Raw genomic sequence first — 24,367 nt, forward strand, 5'->3', positions numbered from 1 at the left:
GCGCACTCACATTCAGACTTGTTATATCAGTCCGACCTCGAAACCCTTCCGTTGACGTACCCTCCTAACATCAAATCAGATACAAGGCAAAATAAAACAAATAAAACCAGGTATCGATATCCGAAGCTTCCAACATCACACCACCTCAATCCTTCCTTGACCGAGCCCAAGAAACGCCACACCTAAAAACCACCGTTCGATACTACACGCATTTCTATATCAAAATCCCCAAGAACAAACCTCTATCCCACGTGCGATCAGATCCACCCGATCGGGCGACCGAAGTAGCTGCTGTGCCGTTGACATGACACGATGAGACAGTACTCGGGCGGGATTCTGATGTAGCAATCCGAAAGCTTGGCTTTCTGTTGATTCAGTTTATCCACTTTGGCATTGTCAGCCTCACCGCATGGAATGTTGCCCGAGGAGGCAGAGCTAGACAAATACTCTTGTCTTGTTTTGATCTGGCCACGGGAGGTAGAACAAAAGTTAACCTCCTAAGTCTAAGGTCACAAGGAAAAATAGTCTAAGGAGGATAAAGTGACCTAGTAATTTAGTCTCTTATGCTTCCAGCGGCCATTTTTTCTGATATTCTGCGGTCACCCTCTAAAAATGAAGCCATCACCACTCTCTACCAAAAACAGTACGTACCTTTCCCCCCCGGAACATTCCCCACCAAATCCCGATTTCAATCTAACCTCGGCCCGTCTCTCACCCGATCTACATCATCATCTATCACTTTTGCCTCTCTACTACTCTCTCAACCACCAATTCATTGCGCCAACCTCAACACCGCCCAAGAAACACCACCAACACAAACAAGACATACAAAACAAAATGTCCCGCCTTTTAACTCGCCGCTTCACCTCCCTCATCCGAGCACCCACAACTCGATTTTCATCAACATTCCAATCCCGTCCCGGTCCTCCAAAGCTCCCCGCCTCAGAACAAGCCGAATTCGAGCGTCTACAGCGCGCAGCGTCTGTATCGTCTGCTTTCCAACCTACACAAGAAACGACAGAAGCCACGGGGGCTACACCTGCTACTTCGCAGATTAAACATACGACTACACCCGAAAAGAAAACCGACGATGAGATGAACGTGGGTTACTTCCGTGGTGCGCCGCCAGAGTTTGAGGGTGATGTGAATCCCAAGACTGGAGAGGTTGGAGGACCAAAGAATGACCCTCTTCGATGGGGTGGGGAGAGTGATTGGTCTTATAACGGACGAGCAACAGACTTTTAAAAAAGTTGCATGCGACACAACACGACGATAAACCTTGGTGGCGACGGAAACAAAAATGTACAAAAGTGTATCATATCCAACTTATAGACAAGGCAGACGCCTTTTATTAAACTTGTTATTATCATAACCTGAAAGGGGGTATTTCTAATGCTACAAGACCTTGGCTTCTTTGCCCTGCAATGCAATGACACCAACGCCTTTTATGGTATGGCGACAAAATCGTGAGCCTCATGAATCCGCCTTCGCCTCTGCGACGGGAGCTTCGACGGCATCGTTCATCTCCACGTCCTTTGACTGTTCCTTATTTTCATCCTCGTTTGCTTCGATTTCGTGTGTGGTGACTTGGCTGTTTTCCTTGTCGCCTTCAACAACGTCCTGATCCTGGGTCTTTGGCTCGACTTGTTCAGGATCCTTTTTCCTCCATGTAGCTGATATTCCGCTTTGCAGCTTTCCGTTCGTTTCCTTCTCTTGGATTTCCAAACCATTGACATTGAGACTCTTTTTGACCTCGCGCATAGCCTTGCGAATGCGGTCACGTCGAGCTTGACCTCGAAGTCGGGCTTGTGGCTGTGCTCCATTCTCCACCCATCGTACACTCTTGATCATGTAACTGATACCATCGTGGACTGCGTGACGATGACCATAATCGCCACCAAACTCTCGGCTCGTGATACCGTGTCTAGTTGAAGCGCCATATTTAACCAGGCGGGGAAGAATGAGGATGTTGACATGCAAATCACGTCGTGCGGGTATCGGCATCGGTCCACTGGTGGGGGGTGCAGTGATGAGACCTTCTGAATTCAGGTCCACGGTCGAGGTCACAGGCTTCTTACGTCGCTTGTCGCCGGGTCCTTGATCAATATCCAAAACCGAATTATCGACTTCCTCAGTCCATTCTCCTTTTATCCATCCACTATGAATGCATGCGGCGACGACATCAGAGTCGTCTGTGTAAACATCAGTACCCCAAAGATAACCTCTTGAGGTGATTTCTTCTCTCGAGGCAGATGACAAATGGACTCTGGCCACCTTGACTGTCAACAAGCAGTTTTCCTTGTTCTTGATCAATTCCCAAGGTAAAGGTTTGGGGTTTGAAGCAAAGGCGCGATGTGTGGGATAGTTTGGCACCAATCTAGCAGCTTTCAAGCCTGGCTCATAGATAAAATCTCCGAGATGATGTCTAGGTCGGTCCGACACCGAATCCAAAATTGCCTTTGACTTGACAATTGTCTTTGCTTTCGGCGGTATAATCGGTGGGGCGTTTGGCACAGGCTGTTTCGCCGGCGGATGCTGGTGTTGATGCATGGGCCGCGGTGGATGATGGTGATGAGGAACAGGAAGACCCTTGTCGTTTGTAGGGGCGCCTGCCTTGAAGTTCTTAAAGGGCACAACACCACTCAACGCGGCAGCGTCAGCTGTATGATGGTGGTGATGATGCGCGTGGCTGGGATAATCAGTAAAGTCACGAGGAAACGGGAGACCAACATACTGATGATGGTGGTGATGTTGATGTTGGTGAGTTTTGGGACGTTTCGCCCTGTTGGCAGGAGTAACTCGTCCCGAACTTTCATCATCACCCTTGCCTTCATCATCTTTCAGTTTTCTCCTCCTGCCTTTTGTACCCTTGCTTCCTGCCTCGGGACCAGAATCAGGTGTCACATTTTCAGGATCCTCGCGCTTGGCCAAACTGGCAGTTGTGAAAGGCATGGCAGCGGATGTGATGGGGCTTGAAACGCCCATGACTCCATTTCCAATACCTGCAAACATACGGCCAAATTCGCTCTTAATTCCTGGCTCGCCAGTTGGGCCAGGTTGTTGTAATTGCGCGCCTTGTACGGCTTGCGGGAGAGGTGATATTCTTCCCTTGCGGTTCATTTCCTGAATCGCCAACAAATTACGCTGACCATTGGGAACTGACGCATCATCACTATTGCGATGTCGGGGAGATTCGAGTTGTCCCGGACCAGGTGCTCCGTTGTAGGCTATAGTCGGCGGTGGGGGGCCGCCTTCTTCCGGTCTTCGGTGCGGTTGTTGTTGTTGTGCATGCATTAGACTCATTCGGGCTCGGTCGGGAGAGTCATAGGGTGCGGGTCCATGGGGCATGCTTTGACCTGGCGGGCCTGACATGGGATGCGAAGATGGAGGATATCGATCGGGTGGAGGAGGACCTGGGTAAGCAACACCATGAGGAGGATAAGGTGTAGCAGAAGGTGGATAGTCGGGATGTGGTCGTTGATGATCCATAGGGGCTCGATAGCTGGGATCAGCGCCCATGCGACCCCATTGCCCATCTCGCGGATCTCGGTCTCGGATATCTCTAGGATCCCTGCCCTGGGGATCACGCGGATCTCTTTCTCTAGGATCGCGATCGGGAGGTCGGCCGTACGGTAAAGGATTTCGAGGAGGTTCGCGATGACCATAGTCCGGATGTATCGAGTGTCTTCCAGAGTCGCTTCCAGAATATGCGCGTTCCCTTCTTTCGCGCTCGCGCTGCTCAGCCTCACCCATTCGTTCGCGTTCTGCTCTATAGCGGTCTTCGTAGGGGTTGGGTCGCAGACCAACTCGTTCGGGGTTGTATTCCATGCCAGGTGGAGGTCGACCCATCTCGTCGCGTCGCCCGTATGCCTCTTCAGGGCCAGGTGGTCGTCCCATTTCCATCGGTCGTGGCATTCCTGGGTATGCCTTGGGTTGGCTGCTCGGTCGTGGAGGAGGCCCAGGAGGTAGCCTCCCAGGCTCTCTTGCGTGATCTGCAGAACCTGAAGGATGCCTTGAGTAGGTGGAAGGCGTGCTATAACGCGGGACTTCGGGGGTGTAGTGGCCAGGTGGGGAGTTTCTTGGTTCATAGGGTCGCTGGTGATCTGGGGTATGTGGCCGACGGAAAGGTGGGTATTCAGAAGCGGCTGAATGCATTCGTGGTGAGGCGTGGACAGCTGTCGCGAAGCCAGGGCCTGATCCAGGGGCGGCTGAATGAGGAGGAAAATGCGACTGCGGAGGTTGCGATTCACGCAGAGCGGGTGGCGGGCCACCTAGCATGGATGATATAGACATGGAGCTGTTGCTGCTGCCAGTTCTTGCGATAGAGCCGAGGGCAGGAAGTTCTCGACCGGATGGAAACGACATGGGAGGCCCGACAGCTACAGGAGGTGCTCGCGGCGGGGGGGGGGACCGTAGCCCATCATGCTGTGCGGCTGTTGATTTTGGTTTTGGTTCTGTTGCGGCGGTTTTCCCCCCGGTTGGGAGGCGAAGTCGGCGGCGGCATTTCGTGATTAAAGGTTCGCGGGTTGTGTGTGATTGAACGCGCAGTATTTGAATCGTGGCTTATTTGACTTTGAGGTTGAGGGTAAAAATTGGTGTCGGAGGATCGTCGCTGGGCGAAAGTATGAACGGCATATGCAGGGTTTTGATGCGAGGTGAAATTCTCAAGATGCGGATGCGACTCGGCGCGCGCGATGTCATAAGACGGTGTGCGGGAGTGGGTATGTCTATGCGTGTGCGTGTTGGATCCCCAGTTAATAAATACGGGTGTCGTTGTCGCGCTGCGAGGATAGGGGATGCTGATGGAGCCGGTTGGTGGTGGTGGTGTTGTTGTTGAAGCAGTAGATAATAAAGCTTCAGCTGGAGCTGGAGCTGGAAGGAAAGGAGAAGTGTTGTTGGTAGAAACTTGAACTGGAACAGGAACTGAAAGTGAAAGTGGAAGCTTGGACGGATGCCGTGGATCCATGGCGCCAATTTTTTAGCTCCAAAATTCCCTTTCGGCTTCAGGTTCCAGCGACTCGAGCTAAACCGAAAAGAACAAGATGGGGCATCCACTCCCAAGCCTTTTTCGCCTTTTTTCCACCCCCAGAAATCTCTATACAAGGAAAAAATACCAGTCAAGTTGAGATGGTCCACTATTTGGAGACTGCCTAGGATGGGCTGAAGCTGACGAGTCGAGTCGGATCGGATCAGATCAGGGGACAACGCGTTTTGTTTTGTTTTGTGTTTGAGTCAAATTGAGTTGTACGGTTATAACATGTTTATCTCGAACGTCTCCATATCCAAGTCGTAGAAATAAATATGCAGTAAATCAGAGAGCAAAGTCTGATCTACCCGTGATTATGCGACCAACTCAAAAGGTGCGGCAGCAACTCAGATGCAATAGGTCCAACAAACCAAAGCAAGGGACAGGACACACACTGAATGCAACACGTGCCAAAGAGGCCGTGATACTGGAGGAATTTAAATGGTAACAAACAATACTACATTCACTATCAGAACCATACTACAAGGCAACAAGAAACAAGCGTGATCAAGACAACCACCTACTCCTTGTTACACTGACTCTACCATGTATCGTCACTGTACAAATACATACGTATACATCATGGGAGAAAAGAAAAAAATGCAAAGATGAGACAGGGATTAAAAAGAGGAGGGGGGAAAGCAAAGCAGAGCGGTGGGCGCTAAGTGGGTAGTGAGACATGGATGAGCGAGTGACACACACGCGATGAAGTGAATCCCCAAAGACCCTGTTTTTGCCCATGAGAACCAATTCCATCAAAGTAGCTTTTGGCTTTTGCATGTTGAGTTTAAAGGGTTAACGCCGTTCGTTTGAGGGGGAACCAGACGGACAGATAGACAGGGACGGATAACAACCAACAACCAACAGAAAGCAACTGACTCGGAAGCTACCTAGGTACCCAAAGCTGGCCGGAGCTAGGGGGAGCTGTTAAAGTTGCGACAAGTCATTTATTGTTTTGTCGCGTTGGGTGTTTCTTGGACTGAACAACTCCATATCACAACTATCACCATACTCAACAACAACAAGCCTGTTAGATAAGGTATTCCTTCATGACAAGCTCAATCATGATTACCATGACGCCAGACGCTAAACGTCAAACGCCAAAACAGAGACAAACCAAAATCTCCAACAAGAAGCTTTCCCACTAAACTAGGACCAGTTCGCCCCAAGCCTTGTCTGCCGTGACCGCGGTCCTACCGGCGAATAGGAACAAAGTGAAATGCCATCCAACAAGCAGGGGTCATCATGTGTTGTCATTGTCATTGTCACTGAGAGGAGAGAATGGAGATTCATTTTGGTGTTGTATTTTTGTTTCTCCCCATGACTTGTAGTGACGTTACCCCATACCTTTGCATCCCCTGATCTGATTCATCCACCCATGCATGTATGTATGTCTCTGCGGAACAAACCTTTCTTTTCTCTTTAATTACACCGCTTAGTTTCTGAGACATATGAGACATGATCTGGCTGAAAAAACAGTTTGTATGCAAGCCACAGGGTAATTCAATTTTGATAGCCAATCCAACAAACAAACAGACGCGGACATAATGCAGAGTATGCTGTTCTTCTTGTGCGAAATCTCACTTTTTATGCATTCATCCGTTTTCTCATCGTATTCATGTCGTGCTCATACCGTCAATCGTTGTTGGTGTCTTGTTGTGTGCCGTGTCGATCTTATGCAGCTCGTGCCTGCGGCTTTTCCCTCGAATCGACGAACCATCTCCGTGCTTGATTCAGATGCCGACAGGGTTCAGCGACCGTTTTTGTGATGATCGGCCGAGGCTTAGGCTATTGACTTGTTAATCACGATCAACTCCCAAGCATGAGGGGCTTGGGGAGATCAGCGGCGGTGAATATGCATCAGCACAACATTTACAGATAACTAACACAAGGGAAGATTAGGTCCCCTATGGTTAAATCTGAATTTTGATCGCTTCTATTATTAGTAGTGTGGTGTGTTTATTTGTACCCTTGTTCGTGTATCTGTACCTTGTCCATGTACGGTATCACGACGGCCTTACCGTCTCGCCATGAGCTTACCCTATAACAGATGGGAATCAACAGCTTGTGTAAAGTAAATATCCAAGATATTATCGCATTACTTGTTACTTAATATATATAATCGCTATCGCTTCTGTTTTCGTAAAGGAAAATTAATAAAAAAAATCTTCCAGTGTTTTATGTCTGTAGTCCAACGTTTGCAGAACAGTATTGACAAATCGCAATCCATGTGCAGAGTTTGGGTGTTTAAAAACAATTCAGATTATGGCGTAGAAGAACATAGCATTTTGAATAGAACAAGACAAGACAATCAAAAGAACATGAATTGTTTAAAGATGCTATACTGACAGCTTTTTCAAAATGTCCATTATTGTCATCGCCTCAACTTGCCGTCTATTGTCTGTCAGAGACATGAAGGACTCTTCTTAATCTTCTATATTGATCATAACCCAGCACATGACAACTCAGAAAAAGAATACAAAGTCGTGCAGACAATGTTATATAATATCATTGTGACTATACGCACGGAGAATCTAGATAAACAGTGCTATTGTGTTCTTTCATCAGGTGCTGGTGCCGACAGCTATAACATAACAAAGCCCCTTTTATATTATATCTGCAGTGCAGACCAGACACTATTATACTATACATTAAGAAAGAAAGGTTAATTAGAGAGATACAACGCGAAAGTTAGAAGCTGCCTTTGACACAAGAGGCACTCTTTCTTATCCCATGATGCTAGACCAGAGGGGCTCCTCTTACACTCTCTTTGCAGTGCCCACGATCCGTCAAGCACCTTGTTCACTCCGGCGAACACTGTCAACTCGCGTTTACAAACGCCAGGCGAATGCAATGCCCATTTGTTTAGTCACTTGAACAGTGCACCCTTATATACTCCTTCTTCCACGAGCCCCTCTCTTTCCTCATCAACCTCCTTCCTTCGTTTACACAAACTCTCACCACGAATATATACCACCTAAACAACATGGCTTCCGTACGCTTCGCAAACTACGTCGAGCGCCTGATTCCTGTCAATGAGAGGCCTTCCAAGCCCTCCGACCGACCGTTTAATAACGGAACCGCCAGGAGCCCTCCTCTACTCCGACCCCAAGGTGTCAACCATATTCTGCTCTACCCAGGGTCCTTCAATCCCCCCCACCAAGGACACCTCAACCTCTTGAAGCACGTTTTCGAAAACGCAGGTGCGGACCTAAACATGGTCGCTGCAATAATCGTCCCCACAAGTGACAAGGGGGTCCAGATGAAGATGAAAAGGCACGACAACGCAATCGCGATCCCAAAAGACAAACGAATCAAGCTCTGGCGTGGCCAAGGGATCCCAGTGGATTGGGCATGGGTGTACGATTGCTCCGAGAGCTGGGGCAAGTTCCGCTCTCTTCTTACCAAGGCAGTGCGGAAGGATCGTATGGAACTCAAGTTCATCGTACTACACGGACCAGACATTATCACTGCAGAGAGGGGCTATAACCCCAATGGCTGGGGGTGCTCCGATGGCATCACGAGTGATATCTCGCGAGCCGTCGACTTTAGATACCCCAGTACGCTCCGGCAGCTCGCAGGATGTTCCCCATGGACCGAACTGAATGTCGATCGCGCTTGTATCGAACGAAAGATCCGAGCCAAGCTCAAAGGACACCAAGAGTCAGGTAAATACCCCCCTGAGTATGAAGAAGACAACAGCTAACATAAAAACAGTCATCAAAGAAGCTGTGACCAAGGCGATGGAAATTCTTGATACCATCTGGGTCTGCAGACAGACACGCGAAAAACCAAAGGGCATTGTCCGCTTCATCAAAAGCGACCTCACGAAGCAGACTGCCGATGCACCTAGTTCTACCAAGATCCGGGCCATTATAGCCAGCTCCCCTCCTGAAGAACTGGAGAAGAACCTACAGGGAATCGCTCTCCACCCAGACCTCTTGGTGAAGTATCTAAAGGAGCTCCCAAAGCCTGTCAAGCGTGCCGCACCCCGAGAGCCGAAGGAATGGGAATGGAACTAGGATTGTACCGTCGATTGGAAAATTTATGACAAAACTATTCCTGACCCCTGGGAATAGTGGCCTTTGTGATCTTCTGAACTTCTTGGGCAATCTGAGGATGGTTGGAGAGTTGTTTGTATCAAGACATGCCGGCCGGAGTTTGATCCGGACTTGGAAAGAACTTAGAGGAACAGAGTACAGGATACACAGTACACAATGTACGATAAAGAAAGAACGGATATAGATAAACCAAGAATACAGAACATGCCTTTATAGACAAGCACAATAACCAGGACCAATAAACACAAGATCAAATTCATCGCTACCTCAGACGAGATCCCTTATGCCGTGAAAAACTAGAACCCTTATCCTCAAAGCCCTAGCTTTTCACGGCATAAGGGAGACCGTCCAAGATGACGACGAATGCGATCTTTTCTCGTAAAAGATCTCCCACAAGCTTGGCAGTTCCCGTCCTGTTCAGGAATGTTGTTCGCTTTCGCCCAGTCCTTGTGATATGACCAGTAGTGGCGATAAAGTTCTTTCTTGTCTGCTCCTGCAAAGACGCAGTGTTCGCATTTGTATCGGCGGTTGTGTACGCGATTCCAGTGTCTACTGTTAATGGGGTTAGATAGATTGGGAAAGTTGGGGGAGAGACTGACTTGAGGTGTGTGCCCTGCTTCCATGATTTCTTACAGCACATGATTTCGGCTATGTCTGTTAGTCATGTGGAGATATACTCTCAAAAGTATAGTACGTACTGTTGTCTCTGTTCTTTCTTCGGTTTTGGTGAGAGTCCTCCTCCGAACTGCTACTTTCCGCCAACAATCCCGCTTGTAGATCTCCTGGCTCGTGTTCGAGACCATAACTACGCGCTGAACTCTCAAACTAGGTCTGAGAGCTGGGAGAGGTGGAGGAAGAGTTGCTTGGGGAGTCTTGCGACCAGAAAGAGGACTGATCATGGCTATCAAGACTTGGGTCGGTTTCGGCCATTGAAGAGGTGTTCTGATGATAGTCTTGAGATTGGTGGATGAATTGCTGATGTCCAGTTGCCTGCTCTGAGCGATCCAAGATGGACTTGATCTCTGATTCTATAGTTAGAAAGATTCATATCAAATGTCTGTATCGAATTGACTTACCATGGTCTGGGAAATCCCGTTCTATGACAACATTGCTGAAAAGTTCCATGATTGAGAATGGCCGGTTAGGTAGAGACAGTCCTGCCAATTGAAGATGTCAATGAAAGATGCAGGGAATTGCGATGAAGAAAATTCTCAATTATTCCTGAGAATCTCCGTCAACGCAGAAAAGGGTATCTTGGTGAAGACTCGAGGAAATTGCAACAGAATTGTGTCAGTTTATATATCCCTGATCATGACAGTAAACCAACATCAATTATCACGACAAATCCGCCCAAGCGCCTTTCAAGCTGGGGGCCGGCCACTCTCATCAGAAAAAGCAAAGCTCTATCCCTCAATTGCGAAACAGAGGGTTACATTCGTTGGTCGTTCGCTAGGAAGCCTCGCGGGTCGCAAAACTGGCCAACTGATGGACACGCAGATGCATGCGTGATTGGCGAAAGGAGCGTGAGATGGTGGGAAGCAGCCATATGACGTGTATGATCGACTCTTTTCTTTCCTGTTCTATTTCATTTGCATGTTTGTGGGTTTTGCAATTTTGTGCACAGCCTGATTTGGGAGAAGTGTTGGTTGAAGATATGGTTGTGACCAACAAGACTGACCCAAGTCATACTATTTTCGTCTCTTATGCCCCCAACAGCCATTTATGATATGCTAAGGGCTAAAATAAATTCGAAATTCGATGATGACCTTATGTCTGCGCTTCGTAGATATATAGCGTACTATTATGTTGATCCGGCAATAAATAAAGCCTCAATTTCCCATCCTCAACGCCAACATCCATCGGGTTCTGCGTCACCCTTACTCCCAATTCACTCTCCATCTCAATCGGCACTTCAGCAAGAGGAACCATAGTCTTGACATCCACCAACGCAATGCCGCCAAGATTATACCCGCCCACGGTCGCCACTCCTGAGCAGAGCATGACACTCTTGCCATTATAGAAACCGCTATACCCTAACCATTTGCAATCTTGGTAGTCTATAAAGTGGCTTGGGTTTCGCACAACCTCTTCTGGGGCAGGCGATGCGTCGCAGCCTGTTTTGGCGGTTCGGAGATTCCATGTTGATGCTGTTCGTGAACCCCAGCTGAGAGCTGTGATAAGATTGGTGCGAGTATCATGGACGATACCGCCCAGATGATCGTTGTACTTGATGACACGCTCTGGAACAAGGGTTTCTGGGTCTGTTCGGTAGACATACGCAGTACTGTTTGGACGATACTGCGCGATCGTTCCCCAGATATACTGACCATCATAGTCTATCCCTCCATTATGATACTCATCGTCTCCTTCTTTCGTGATGGTAGCATCGGCAATCATCTCCCCTTTTCCATTATAAACCATCAAATGAGCCAACCCCGCACCGACAGTTCTGTCTGTCCCATTGATAATCTTTCCATACTTTTTCGTGGGCTCCGTCCAATGTCCTAAACTAACCACGTATCGATCATGGCCAAGCCGCACGATACCCTCTGGTTCAAAAGTGTCTCCTTGAAAAGTGATATTCTTGATACTCTTCCATGTTGTTGAGCGGCTTAGTTTCTGGAAAGCGTGAATTATATCTGGACCATCGGAAGCTGCATGGGATGGCGGTAGTGGAGTTGGAGCCAGGGGGTCATCTCTGTAAATAGTGAGGTTGCGCGCCATGGCCAGCGCTGGACACACGACGATTGAACTTGTAAGTTTCATGTCTGTTGTTCCAAGATTAAGAAGAAAGTGTATCTGGGGTACGAATATAAATATTGTTAAAATAATGAGGAGAGGAAGTGTGATTTTGAATGAGATGCTAGAGCACCACGGCTGTCCTGTTGGGGAGTCATTGTATTTTAGCCGGCGGTGATTGGTATGAGGCTCCATCTTGACGCATTCTTATTACCAGTGAACGAATGTGTGATGATGAACAGCTGTAATGTTGGTGATGGTGAAGGATAATAAAAGACAAGTTGAACCAACCCAATGGTCCGGCCCCGTCACGTGGGGAATGGCGATCCGGCAGATGAGGCGGCGATTCTGGGGGGTTTCCGGGGTTCCAGGGCCCATTTTACCGGGGGTCATCAAACTTTATTGAGACGAGGTAGTATTTTTAGATTACTCAGTAATAACACCAATGCATAGATAGATGTAATTGTCTGCACTTTAAACCTTTATCATTTTATTGAGAAACAAGTCTCGAATGCATAGTGAATATTATGATTATATTAATAGTAATTAGACAATTCTCTTTCATGATGTGTCTTTGTAGTCCTGTATCCGTCTTGTTCGAAGGTTTCAAGAACAAGGAGAATTTACAGGCAACACAGTTAAGCTTCGCAGAGATAAACATTATTCTGAACATGTAGATTCAAAAAAAAAAAACTCATTGTAAATGTGCAGAACATGCTTTCATCTAGCTTGCGCTACTTGTGAGAATGACATTTTCTCAAATACAAACACCAACAATGGCGCGATGGAAGATCAGAACCCGTTTTCTAGTCTTGTCTGACACCCACGGTCAAGAATTCCCCGATAAGCGCAAACCCTTGCACAAAGTCGACGTAGCCATTCACTGCGGCGATCTCACGGAAACATCCAAACTCTACGAATTTGAGTCAGCCATCAATCTCCTCAAGGACATCAACGCGCCTCTTAAACTTGTCATCCCGGGTAACCACGACTTTACCCTCGACACACCGACGTTCAAAAGAGCCATCGCCGAAACGCCTATCCCCGATATGATAGTAGAGAAGCAATATGGGGGATTCGGTGAAGCGAGGCGCTTTATGGAGAGCTTTACACACGAGGGTATTGTATATCTAACAGAGGGAGTTCACCATTTTGACCTTGAGAATGGGGCTCATCTGGTAGTTTATGCGAGTCCGTATACTCCTTCAGATGACTGCCGGGGATTCCAGTTTGATCCTTGGATAGGTCACGAACGGGAGATCGACGAACAAGTCCACGTGATAATAACACATGGTCCTCCAAAGGGAATCCTCGACATGACTTATCGTGGGAAGCACGTTGGCTGTCCACAACTCTTCAAACTTGTCGCCCAGAAAAAACCTCTAATGCACTGCTTCGGTCATGTGCATAGAAGCTGGGGTGCCGAGCTGATCAAATGGCGAGACCGCGACCATGATGATACGGCTATCGATACGGAAGAGTCTGTCGCGATAGGGGTTCTTGATCGGTATAGTACCAGTGAACTCATGGTTGCTTGGCAAGAAGAGAATAGAAAGATGAGTATTGCGGATGCGACGGCTGTACCCACGAAGCATTGCAAAGGAGACGAGTTGGCGATCACGAGAGGGGTTGATACTCTTTTTGTCAATGCTGCTATTCAAGGGTCGGATGACATACCTTTTCATCATCCGTGGTTGGTAGAGCTTGATCTTCCCATAAGTTGAACTACTTATCTGTGCTCTCTCGCATTTGCACACAAACTATAATAATATTGTCTGATACATATCACTGTTGCCCCGGGCTCGTTCCTATATGCCTTGATGGTAAATTCTAAAATGTACATTTTGTAACCTAAATCTTCAGTCGTAGATTAGTTGCCATCGCGAACTATTAAAGGTTTATGGCTCCACACTTGCCTGTGACTCTTGCACCGCCAGCATTCCCTACCATCCATCATTTTCCACCCTGAAAGCCCATCCAGAGATCGGCGAAAATGACATCCCAAGAACAGCAGCTCGCTCCTCACCCTCCTCCTCCTCCTTTTCCCTTTTGTCCTCCCGCTCCCTTGAGATTTTCTCTAAACCGGCTCCCACCCGAACTACGAAATCATATCTGGACATTAACCCTCCCGTGTTGCCGTATATTTATGGTCAAGAGAATCGAAAGACAGAACCACAAGTCGCAAGAGGGTTTCTTCAATTTTCATCATAGTAATCCGAATCCTCGTTTCCCGATTGCCCTCAGCGTCTGTCGCGAGTCCCGCGAAGCTGCACTGCGTCAAGGCTTCTTCTTCCAGGAGGGTAAAGAAAGTGCAGGTCTATGGTTTAGACCGGATACCGATATTCTATACTTCAGCACAAAGCAAAAATGGATTCTGAGAACAAAAAAGCACATATCTATCCCGGAGTGGGATAGAGTCCTACATGTCGGCATCCAACTCGAGGCATTCTATTTCCATAAAGATTTCCTGAGTACACCGCCGGAGAACTTGGCTAAGAAGATGGTGAGATTTTACGCACACATGCCTAACCTCAAGACACTCAGTTGCATGGTCTGGGGCCGACAGGGTAGTCGTCGCATTGCTGTCACTTTCCCTATGGCGTTGCCAGGTAGCGACGAAGATACTTATGCTTTAATGAGAGGCCGAAACATACGGGAGGTGAACGACTTGGTTTTTAATCTTACAATGTCGGGGAATATGGGAGATGTATGACTAGGAAGGCACGTATAATTAACTGCCAGATAGCAACTCGGAAACTCAGGCTGTAGATTAGGTATCATCAAAACCTACCTATGAAACGTTCTACCTACTGGTCGGTCTGCTTGTGATTTGTTTATGCCTTGGTACCTAGACAGTGACAGTGCTCGCCAGCTGGTAGTGAATACTGATACCTAGTGTAATTTCTAACCTCTACCGACCAACAAATAATCTCAAGCTTTTCTTTCTCTCTCTTGCATCACCAAAGTTCTCTGCCACCCATCAACTTTCACAATCATGGCAAGGTCAGCAATCAAAAAGACACCTGAAGAACGGCTACAGCTACGGCTATGGAAGTGTTTACGTCCTCCTCCTTCTCGTCCACGATTCCCATTGAACCGTCTTCCACCAGAAATTCGACAAATCATCTGGACTCTCAGCTTCGCCGATCGCCCTCACAAATTCACGGTCGGGGGGGTTTCCGAACAAGACTCGGACTCGAACAAAAGGTTCTTCCTATTCAAATGCTATCTTCCTCTTCCTCCAGCCGCCCTCTACGTCTGCCGAGAGTCTCGCGCAACTGCGCTGCGCCACGGCTTCCTTTTCTCAGCACCAGACGGCCCTGGTATCTGGTTCAGACCGGAAATCGATTCGCTATACTTCAGCCCAACCACTAACGACATACTCACAACAAAGAACCATATCGATATTCAAGGCTGGGGGAATGTTCTTCACCTCCAAATGTCATTTCGCGCTTTCTATCGAAACTTGCGTGACCCACCACAGGAGGACTTGGCCGAGACTATGGAGGTCTTTTTTGCACACATGCCCAACCTGAAAACTCTCAGCTGTACCGTCCCGGCGCCGAGAATTGGCGGCAATACTTATCCCAAACCTATCCCGATGCCATTACCAGGGAGCGGTGACACGTATGCTTTGATAAGGGGTCGGACAGTGAATGAGGTGCTTGACTTGGTCCAGGATTCTGCATACTGAAGAATGATCTCGAAGACGGCTGACGAGGCATGGGCTGGGTGGCCGGGGAATAACACCTCTATGAGGATTGGGACTCCTCATGGAGAGATGCGTCGCGAAGGGCAATACTGTACCTATATAGCGGCTATTGTCGAGTTCACTAAATACATGCCGTTTGTGCCATCATGTCCGGAGGCAATCGAAGCGGAACTACTTGCTCTAAGTTTATGTTTACTGAACTTTAGAATGTAAATTAAAAACCCTAAGATTGTAGTCTTGAAGCATAATTAAATTGCTAATCCTATCTACTTATACCTCTAGAACCCTTCATTTCCAATACCTCGAGGCTTCCTACATATACTATAACACAACAAATCCAAAACACATCTCTCGCATAGCCAAATTTGGAACCTGTCTATCGATCGACAGAGATGGACAACATTGCGTACTATGTATGCCGGACCCTCTGGAACTTTGTTCTATTCCCTCTCCGACAATGGGTACTCCGACCTTCTCAAGAACAGCCGCCGTCGCCTCCGTCATTTCCTCTACACCGTCTCCCTCCCGAGATACGAGACATCATCTGGAACTTTACCCTTCCAGATCGTCGTGTCTTTGTCGTAGAGGAATTCCTAAGGTACCCAAAATCAGACATGGAGTATCTTGGTTTTGGCTTCCGTCACCCTCCCCCTGTCACTCTCCAAGTCTGTTACGAATCCCGTGCAGCTGCACTACGTGCCGGCTTCTTCTTCAAGACGGGAAAAAGAAGCCTTGGTGCATGGTTTAGACCAGAAACCGACATGATGTGTTTTTACAGCGTTTCCAGTCTAACAACCAGTGAGGACCGCCATGTCCAAGGTTTGGACAAAGTCCTTCACGTCGGGATCTTCTCGAGCACTTTTCTTGACTTTTCCTATGGCAAATCTTCGCGGTTCATGATGGAGAGACCTATACGAGCTATTCATTCAAGCATGCCCAGCCTGGAAACGCTCAACTACATCTACATTCGGCACGAGAGGCCAGTGGAACAAGAGATCTGTAGCACCGACTACCGATCTGCTTCTCTGTCATTGCCATTAAGCGACGCTACATATCGTCGTTGGAGGGAAATGGTCTACAAGACGGAGGATGAGATGAGGAAGGAAATCCGTACTGGTTCGAGATACTAGTGGAATACAAAGGCTGGCGTACAAGATATCACGCCCTTGGTCGGAGTTCTTGTGCGCATATTTGATGACATGTGCGGACTGGAACTGGGCGTGAGGTTCCAAACATTTATGAGGATTAAGATCTGGTATGGCGAGACGCAGTAGAGGGCCAGGCTGTATGTGGCGGCTATTATCAAAGGTGCTATCATTGAGTTCATGGCCTTGTTGGGCAGAACCTGGTGAAGGTGATTGGAGACACATGGGCTAGGCGTTGTAATGGTAAAATATCTCGTTTGTCTAACGATCTTTTTGTTTTTATAACGAGGCTCCTCTCGTTTATATGATAGTTGTCGTCTGGAAGTAATTGAAGTTGGTCTATATATCCCAAGTTTATGACTCACTAGTGTTATCTCTCATTCCATCGGAGGCGGGATTTTTGATATCCCAAGGACGGCTTAGGCTCAGAGAAAAGAAATATAGTAGAGTCTTGCCCCGAGAACACAGATCACCTCCGGGTCGTCGGTCTATGGAGCCCAAGATGCCAGTTTGATGTATAGAGTCTGGCTAGCTGTACGTATTCGATGTGATTCATGTCATGTCATCTCTGATATCATCAATATCATGACCACCAAACATTAGGCATTTTACGTTCATTTCTAATTGTCGTATAGGTCGCCTAAATCAGCTCGCCATGAAGAATCTCATTTTCCTATTTAGGAAAGTAAGCAGCCAGACTACAGACAATATCCACCTCCTCTACCACTCTACCAGCCAGCCTCATACATTATTCAGCTATTCACCAATACCATGACACAAACCTGTAAATACCTTTCCTCTCAATGGTCCATGTAGACATGATATGACTAGTTTTGCGACAATCCAGGCATTCATGCATTGACTTGAATGGACATGGACATGGGCAATCAATCGGATAGATTACGGACTTGCATAAAGTCCGAGTTGGTGAGCGCCACGGTATGTGAGGGGTCAAGCTTCACGACGAAGAGTGGAAATACCAAGTCGCACCGTGAATTGGATCATGGTAAGAAATGGGTATATAAGACTGTCAATATTCCCTTTAGCTTCAACTCAACTCAACTCAACTCAACTCATTCGTCAAACCATCATCACAACCACAACCACTAGCAACAATGGGTCTCAGTCACTTTGCGCTCCCCTGCGGCGAACACTACGTCGAGATGCGCGACTTCTACAAAGCCGTGCTCGCCCCTCTAGGCTACGAGTTCAAGTTTGAAGCTCAAGGTCCTACAGGCGCATACTACTGCGCGTTTGGCGAGAAGAACAAGGGTCCTGACTTTTGGCTTGGCGGTGGTGGCAGTTCACTCAAAAAGTACGACGGCAATATGGAGAACAGAACGTGCCCTGTTCACTTCGCTTTTGATGCCGAGAATCAGAAGCATGTCGATGAGTGGCATAAGGCTGCTATGTAAGTGTTTTGTCCTGTATAGAGAATGACATGGTGCTAATTGGGTACACAGGAAAGCTGGCGCTGTTGATAATGGAAAGCCTGGTTTGAGAAAGTACAGGCCTGGGTACTATGCTGCATTTGTCCTTGATCCTGTGGGAAACAATGTCGAGGTTCTTCATTTGGGTTAAAGAGATTTGAGGGTGAGCGAGGTGTTGCGAGGACTATCAGAGTCGAATGTGTAATTGTACTCTGGCTGATAGCTTAATTTGTTGTAAGATAACAGGTTTCAAGCCCCAAGAAGACTGATATTATGGGAAGCCCTGGCCTTGCTTACGATAGTCGGGTCAACACCAATATCCTGACCAATCAAATAAAAAGTCATGTATACTTTGAACGAGTATATCAAGTCACCATACCAATTTATCTACTGGCTTCACGCTATCAATCCCATTCAACTGTCAGCCCCACCCCGAGGTTACATTTAAATCCAGGAACAGCATCTATCAAGCGCTATGTAGGGCTAGCAAGGGTAGCAGAACAACAACCAAGCTTCGAGATATAAGAACAATCTGAAAATCCGGTCCGGAATGGCACAGCCCAGTTTACAAATTTAGATCCACGTGCTTTCAGTTGCCAAGATTCCTGATACTCTATGGTTGGTTGACCGTCTGGAGTTGTCAATGCTGACCGCCAAGATCACAAAACCAGGCCTCAAAGCAACCATGTAAGCCCTATCAAGACCAACAACATATCAACTAACTGCATTATGTCTAGTAAACACGTTTCTTTTCTCACGATACCAGCTTCTGGTCAGAAGCATTAGTCGAGTAGTTGCATGCTATTATCCGTAGAAGTAGTGAACCACGAGTGACATTGAAGTAAAGCTACTACATTTAATCTACTAATTCACCGGGCTTGGACTGTCAGTATATCCTTAAAGCAACTTTAATATCAAGAATAACCTTTGATACTTCATGGGTAGCCCAAGTTAAATCATCCTCCTCCTCGGGCCTTGCCATATCAGCAAGCATCTGACCTCAGCCAAGAACCGTACAGCCCCCAATCATCCACTGCCAGCTCTTCTATTCTCAGCCCCCAATAACAATTCATGTTAGTGCTGATCTCTTTCGCGAAAAACAGCACCGCCTCGGGAATAACCCCATACTTTAACTCGCAAAACGAGAGACTCTATTGGGGGAATGTGCTTAGATAGGTAATACGCACCGTTGAGTATAAAATTGCGGTGTCGTGAAGATGCCTGATTGGCGCGACTTGTCTTGCATAACTACAGTACTCACAATGCTGCTATGCGGCGTGGTGATTGTTGTCATGTAAACTAGTTCTCGGAGTAAGTATTCGAATGAAGACATCACTGCGAAGATGTTGGTGTTGAAATAGTTTCCGAATGTTGTATATACAGCTTGCTGATCCTGCTTGACGAGGGGACAACTATAGCCATTGAGAGTCAACATCTCTCCTAGCTTGTCAAGATGTACTTCTCAGCTTCTTCCTTGTTTTTTTTTCCTCTTCTTATACAAACACTCATCACATCGGTGTCTGCAACTTTCAAGACAAAGAAGTTTGATCTTACCATAACATGGGAGGACTACGCCCCAGATGGCTTCTCTCGGAAGATGCTTCTTGTCAACGGACAATCTCCCGGTCCTGTACTTGAGATTGACCAAGATGACACTGTCGTTGTCAAGGTCCACAATGAATCTCCAGAGGAACTCACAGTTCATTACCATGGTACGCTCACCTCACCCCGTATCTACTCAGAAGACCTAACAAGTCAGGCTTGGAAATGAAAGGTACTCCCTGGTCAGACGGTGTCCCAGGCGTAACTCAACGCCCCATCCAGCCAGGATGCAGCTTTACCTACAGGTTTCACGCAACTCAATATGGGAGTTTCTGGTACCACTCTCACCACCGCGGCCAAATCGAAGATGGTCTCTACGGAGCCATTATCATCCATCCTCGACACGACGAGCCGAATCCATTCCACCTCATCTCTGAGGATGAACATACCGTATACAAGATTAAGGAAGCTGTTGAAAAAGTCAAGCCCATTGTCATTTCTGACTTTGTGCATCTCACATCAGAGGAGAAGTGGGACATGACTGTCGCTGCTGGGATAGAAGATTCCTGCTATGACTCCATCCTTTTCAACGGCAAGGGAAGAGTCGAGTGTCTTGACAAGGATGTTGTCAATGCCAATCTCAATGAGATTCAGAAGACGTACCTTGGGCTGGTACCAGGAGGTGCTGAGTTTACAGACAAGGCGTGAGTATTGTAACTCTAAAAACTTGATTGCAAAGCTGACTATAACCAGATGTCTGCCCGCTTCTGCCTTGAACGCCCTTGCTGGTGGTCTAGGCAACGAATCAGCCCTCCTCCCAGGTACATTCTCCGGCTGCAAAGAAACAGACGGAGAAATAGAGACGATCAAGATCTCGAACTACCTGGGCCAATGGGAGTCATGGCTTGCTTTTGACATAGTCGGCGCAATCAATTTTGTCAGCGGAGTTTTCTCTATCGATGGCCATGATATGTGGGTATACGCCATGGACGGTTCATACATTGAACCTCAAAAGGTGCAAGCCATTCCCGTAACCAACGGAGATCGATACTCCATCGTTATCAAGATCGCCAACTCGGGCGATTACAAAATGCGTTTCAGTGCCAACAGTGCGCCGCAGCTTATCACAGGCCATGCTATCCTCTCTATCGAAGGATACAGCGCTGCAGAGGGAAACATTGAACCTTGGATCAATATCGTTGGTGTTCCGGCTTCCAAGGAAGTCGCTGTTTTCAACCAAATCGTTGCATTCCCTTACCCGCCAAGTCCGATTTCACCTACTGCCGATGTTACGTTCAACTTGAGCATGGCCATCAAGGGCGCTTCGTATCTCTGGGCGTTGAACGAGACTGGTCTTTTGTCAGAGGAACTCGATGATCAGAGACCAACACTCTTCAACCCTCAGCCTTACGTCAACAACAATGTCACCATCTCGACCAAATTAGGCCAATGGGTCGATCTCGTCTTCGTAGCAGCTCTATTCCCCCAACCACCGCATCCCATCCACAAGCACGGATCAAAGATGTACATGCTGGGCGCTGGTACAGGACACTTTAGATGGGACTCTGTTGAAGAGGCTATCAAGGAGATTCCTGACCAGTTTAACCTTGTTAACCCTCCTCGTCGTGATGCGTTCTCTTCTGCGCCTGCGGAGATGGAGCCCAGTTGGGTGGTTGTTCGGTATCACGCTGCTGATGCTGGACCATGGCTTCTGCATTGCCATATCAACAATCATATGGTTGGTGGGATGATGATGGTCATTCAGGATGGTGTTGATGCTTGGCCTGAAGTACCTGAGGAGTATGCTGAAGGTGGTGATGGAGAGTGATGTTCTTGTGTGGGCGTGTCTTGACTTTTTACTTCTTATCGAGACTAGGTCTCACCATTTAACTATCTAATTGTTAATCTGACATATCTCACTGCTTTACTGTCCCGAATGTGGAGTGGGTGTTTGTTGACACGAGCATTCTCACTCATTTCTATCCATTGAGAAGTAAAGGTATCTTTATATAAACAGTAATCATTATATAATATGGTATCAAATCGCTAGCCAATTGCACTCTTAAAACAACCAAGTAACCACATTCTTCAACTTATTCTTCCACCCCGTCTCCTCAGTAACCTTTTCCTCAATGGTATGCACATCCGTCTCGAGATCCATCTCACTCAACTTGACAACCTTTGTCTTTTTGATGAGTTTCCACACAACATACATGATGAGCATGACGGGAAGCTCGATGTAGAAGCTGATAAAGCTAACGACGTCAAATTTGGGACTGAAACAGCTCCAACCCTGGACAAGCACCAGAAAGCTGTTGAGAAAGACGCAGATCCAGGGACCATAGGGGTAGGTCCAGTTCTTAAAGGGAAGCAGATGCGTTTTGCCTTGGAGTTCGAGGGCTTGACGGAAGCGGATTGATGTGATGCCGATGGAGATCCAGCTTAGTTGATTGGACACACCGACGATGCTGTGGGATGTTAGCATTTTCTCTTAGACATGGCATGTGATGGGACTTACTTCTGTAGCCATGACCACAGTTGTCCAGCTCCAATGAAACTTGAACCGAAGCAAAGACCAGCTATGAAACCGGTGACCAAAACAGCGACCCAAGGGACTTGGTTCCGGTTGAGTTTTCCAAGCACTTTAGGTGCGTGTCCCTCATGTGCGAGAGTGTACATCAACCTCACACCCGCGAAAAGAGCGTGGTTTCCAGCCGAGAGAACACTGGTTAGGATGACAGCGTTGATGACACTTCCGGCAGCTTTGGCACCTGTCATCTCAAAGACGATGGTAAAGGGAGAAGTGCGGGTTTCCTTGGAGTTGAGATCGGGATAGTTGTACGGGACATTGAGGCCGATGATGAGAATTGAGAGGATACTGGAAGTTTGTTAGTCAATCTCTATGTTCTATGTGTACAAAGACTTACTAAAAGAGGAGGATACGCCAAAAGACGTTCTTGACAACTTTGGGAATGTTCTTGGTGGGATCCTTGGTCTCACCAGCGGTAATAGCGATACTCTCAGTTCCACCATCTAAAATCATTAGTTATTGTTTCTCAGACACCAGAAATAAACTTACAGGCAAAAGAAGCAGTGACAAAAACAGAGGCGAAACCGCCGATACCACCAACAAAAGGCGCATCAGGCAAATGCCAGTTTTTCCCACCGATGTACTCCCCAGTCTCGTTACCACCACAGTTGACAACAATTCCCGTGACGATAAAGACAACAATGGTGATGATTTTGAGAAGACTGAGCCAGTACTCAACTTCACCGTATGCTCTGACGGAAATGAGGTTGATTGCGATGAGAACAACCCAGAAAATAAGACTCAGAGCCCAGCCGGGAAAGTTGTCGGTCCAGTATTGAAGAATGAGTTGCAGTGCAACAAGATCAGAGGCTGTGGACACAGCATCATTGAACCAGTAATTCCAAGTAAGAGCGAAGCCAAAAGCATCATCCACAAAGCGTCTAGTGTTTGTTAGTTAGCCGTAATTCAGTAGCAGTAAAAGTCATACTCACCCTGCAAAAGTACAGAAACTACCGGCCACGGGAATAAAAGCGGCCATCTCGCCCAGAGCCAACATGGTGGTAAAAACAATTCCACCAACAATAGCGTAGGCGATTAATATCGACGCTGGACCACCTGTAGCGAGTGACTTTCCAGTACCAAGGAATAAACCCGTACCGATTGTACCTCCAATGGCAATCATCTGGACCTGTCGCGCCGAGAGCGAACGGCTCAGCAGATCCGACTGCGTGGGACCTCGTCTAGACAAGCCATCGTTGTCTAGAGTATTCTCGATGTCGCCTCCTGGCGATTTGTCTTTTTCAGAATAATAAGCCATGATTATTCCGTCGAGTAGTTGAACTAATCCTGAGAGTAAGATCAAAAGACATGTCAATGGGAAAGATGTTATTGATGTAGTACAATTATGATCCGCTAAAGTGAAGCACGAGGAATTGCGTGCTCAGAGGCAAATCCACTACAAAACTGTCAAAAGAGTTGTAGTTACGTACTGATATTCAGGATTGTTCCATCAGCCCATGTCGATGAGAAGTTCATGGTTGCCCGCTATGGAAGGTGACTAAACCTCGAAGGGTAAGTAACGTCACATACAAAAGATCCTTTTACCAAACCAGAAACATTACTAACAAAGTTTGACACGGACATCATTTTTCTCTATTCTTGAAGTTTATCGATCTTAGAATAATACTCTCTCCGGATGTAAGGATATATAGTGTGTGCAGATTTTATTTCTACATAATACCCACTTGGACCCAGTCCGCCGACGGTTCTTGTATACAAGTTTAGTTACTTTGCCGATTTAATCAGACACTATTAATTCTAGATAGAAATTCTCCTCCTCTGACCGGCTGTCGTTGAAAGCTATCCACATCTACCGGCCGAGTCTAGTGTAGCGTTGCCAAGTCGGCATCTAACATTGCCAAGCTCTTGTTTCCCATTGAGGCTTATCATTTGTCGCCTTATCGCCATCGCTTACACGCAGGTTTAGAGTGTCACATCATTTGTTGGCATGGCAAACCAGAAGCATCTCATGAGTCTGTGGTCAAATGTATCTGATCAAAGAAGCACCTTCTACTGAAAGACTAAATCTGCAATTATTAATAACAGAAAGGAAGTTATCGGGACTCGTAAAGATGCGAGTGTCGACATCAAGGCCAGCTGCTATTGTATCGCCTCCATCACA

General features: G+C 47.2%; 11 protein-coding genes across 11 annotated transcripts; 7 read left to right on the forward strand and 4 right to left on the reverse strand.

Annotated features, from left to right (window-relative positions):
• Positions 1-837: 837 nt before the first annotated feature.
• FPOAC1_003480 (uncharacterized protein) lies at positions 838-1,245 on the forward strand (the record flags this gene model as incomplete). The annotated part of the gene is made up of 1 exon (XM_044848045.1): positions 838-1,245. One exon carries the CDS (start codon positions 838-840, stop codon positions 1,243-1,245), a length of 408 nt encoding a protein of 135 aa, XP_044713961.1.
• A 228-nt stretch (positions 1,246-1,473) lies between these two features.
• Positions 1,474-4,365, reverse strand: FPOAC1_003481 (uncharacterized protein; the record flags this gene model as incomplete). Its single annotated transcript, XM_044848046.1, has 2 exons — positions 1,474-2,689; positions 2,735-4,365. The coding sequence occupies 2 exons, from the start codon at positions 4,363-4,365 to the stop codon at positions 1,474-1,476; spliced, it is 2,847 nt and encodes a 948-aa protein (XP_044713962.1).
• Positions 4,366-4,420: 55 nt separating this feature from the next.
• FPOAC1_003482 (uncharacterized protein) lies at positions 4,421-4,966 on the reverse strand (the record flags this gene model as incomplete). Its single annotated transcript, XM_044848047.1, has 1 exon — positions 4,421-4,966. One exon carries the CDS (start codon positions 4,964-4,966, stop codon positions 4,421-4,423), a length of 546 nt encoding a protein of 181 aa, XP_044713963.1.
• Positions 4,967-8,012: 3,046 nt separating this feature from the next.
• On the forward strand, positions 8,013-9,048 carry FPOAC1_003483 (uncharacterized protein; the record flags this gene model as incomplete). Its single annotated transcript, XM_044848048.1, has 2 exons — positions 8,013-8,694; positions 8,744-9,048. The coding sequence occupies 2 exons, from the start codon at positions 8,013-8,015 to the stop codon at positions 9,046-9,048; spliced, it is 987 nt and encodes a 328-aa protein (XP_044713964.1).
• A 358-nt stretch (positions 9,049-9,406) lies between these two features.
• Positions 9,407-11,853, reverse strand: FPOAC1_003484 (uncharacterized protein; the record flags this gene model as incomplete). Its single annotated transcript, XM_044848049.1, has 5 exons — positions 9,407-9,639; positions 9,687-9,735; positions 9,786-10,115; positions 10,164-10,169; positions 10,969-11,853. The coding sequence occupies 5 exons, from the start codon at positions 11,851-11,853 to the stop codon at positions 9,407-9,409; spliced, it is 1,503 nt and encodes a 500-aa protein (XP_044713965.1).
• A 749-nt stretch (positions 11,854-12,602) lies between these two features.
• Positions 12,603-14,539, forward strand: FPOAC1_003485 (uncharacterized protein; the record flags this gene model as incomplete). Its single annotated transcript, XM_044848050.1, has 2 exons — positions 12,603-13,344; positions 13,833-14,539. 2 exons carry the CDS (start codon positions 12,603-12,605, stop codon positions 14,537-14,539), a joined length of 1,449 nt encoding a protein of 482 aa, XP_044713966.1.
• A 282-nt stretch (positions 14,540-14,821) lies between these two features.
• Positions 14,822-15,520, forward strand: FPOAC1_003486 (uncharacterized protein; the record flags this gene model as incomplete). The annotated part of the gene is made up of 1 exon (XM_044848051.1): positions 14,822-15,520. The coding sequence occupies one exon, from the start codon at positions 14,822-14,824 to the stop codon at positions 15,518-15,520; it is 699 nt and encodes a 232-aa protein (XP_044713967.1).
• A 410-nt stretch (positions 15,521-15,930) lies between these two features.
• FPOAC1_003487 (uncharacterized protein) lies at positions 15,931-16,668 on the forward strand (the record flags this gene model as incomplete). Its single annotated transcript, XM_044848052.1, has 1 exon — positions 15,931-16,668. The coding sequence occupies one exon, from the start codon at positions 15,931-15,933 to the stop codon at positions 16,666-16,668; it is 738 nt and encodes a 245-aa protein (XP_044713968.1).
• A 1,130-nt stretch (positions 16,669-17,798) lies between these two features.
• FPOAC1_003488 (uncharacterized protein) lies at positions 17,799-18,264 on the forward strand (the record flags this gene model as incomplete). The annotated part of the gene is made up of 2 exons (XM_044848053.1): positions 17,799-18,094; positions 18,147-18,264. 2 exons carry the CDS (start codon positions 17,799-17,801, stop codon positions 18,262-18,264), a joined length of 414 nt encoding a protein of 137 aa, XP_044713969.1.
• A 1,302-nt stretch (positions 18,265-19,566) lies between these two features.
• Positions 19,567-21,483, forward strand: FPOAC1_003489 (uncharacterized protein; the record flags this gene model as incomplete). The annotated part of the gene is made up of 3 exons (XM_044848054.1): positions 19,567-19,825; positions 19,873-20,359; positions 20,409-21,483. 3 exons carry the CDS (start codon positions 19,567-19,569, stop codon positions 21,481-21,483), a joined length of 1,821 nt encoding a protein of 606 aa, XP_044713970.1.
• Positions 21,484-21,717: 234 nt separating this feature from the next.
• FPOAC1_003490 (uncharacterized protein) lies at positions 21,718-23,503 on the reverse strand (the record flags this gene model as incomplete). Its single annotated transcript, XM_044848055.1, has 5 exons — positions 21,718-22,123; positions 22,174-22,533; positions 22,583-22,688; positions 22,735-23,126; positions 23,178-23,503. 5 exons carry the CDS (start codon positions 23,501-23,503, stop codon positions 21,718-21,720), a joined length of 1,590 nt encoding a protein of 529 aa, XP_044713971.1.
• Positions 23,504-24,367: the final 864 nt, after the last annotated feature.

Source organism: Fusarium poae, chromosome 1 (genome assembly GCF_019609905.1).
Source record: "Fusarium poae strain DAOMC 252244 chromosome 1, whole genome shotgun sequence".
In the NCBI taxonomy this organism is placed as follows: Eukaryota; Fungi; Ascomycota; class Sordariomycetes; order Hypocreales; family Nectriaceae; genus Fusarium; species Fusarium poae.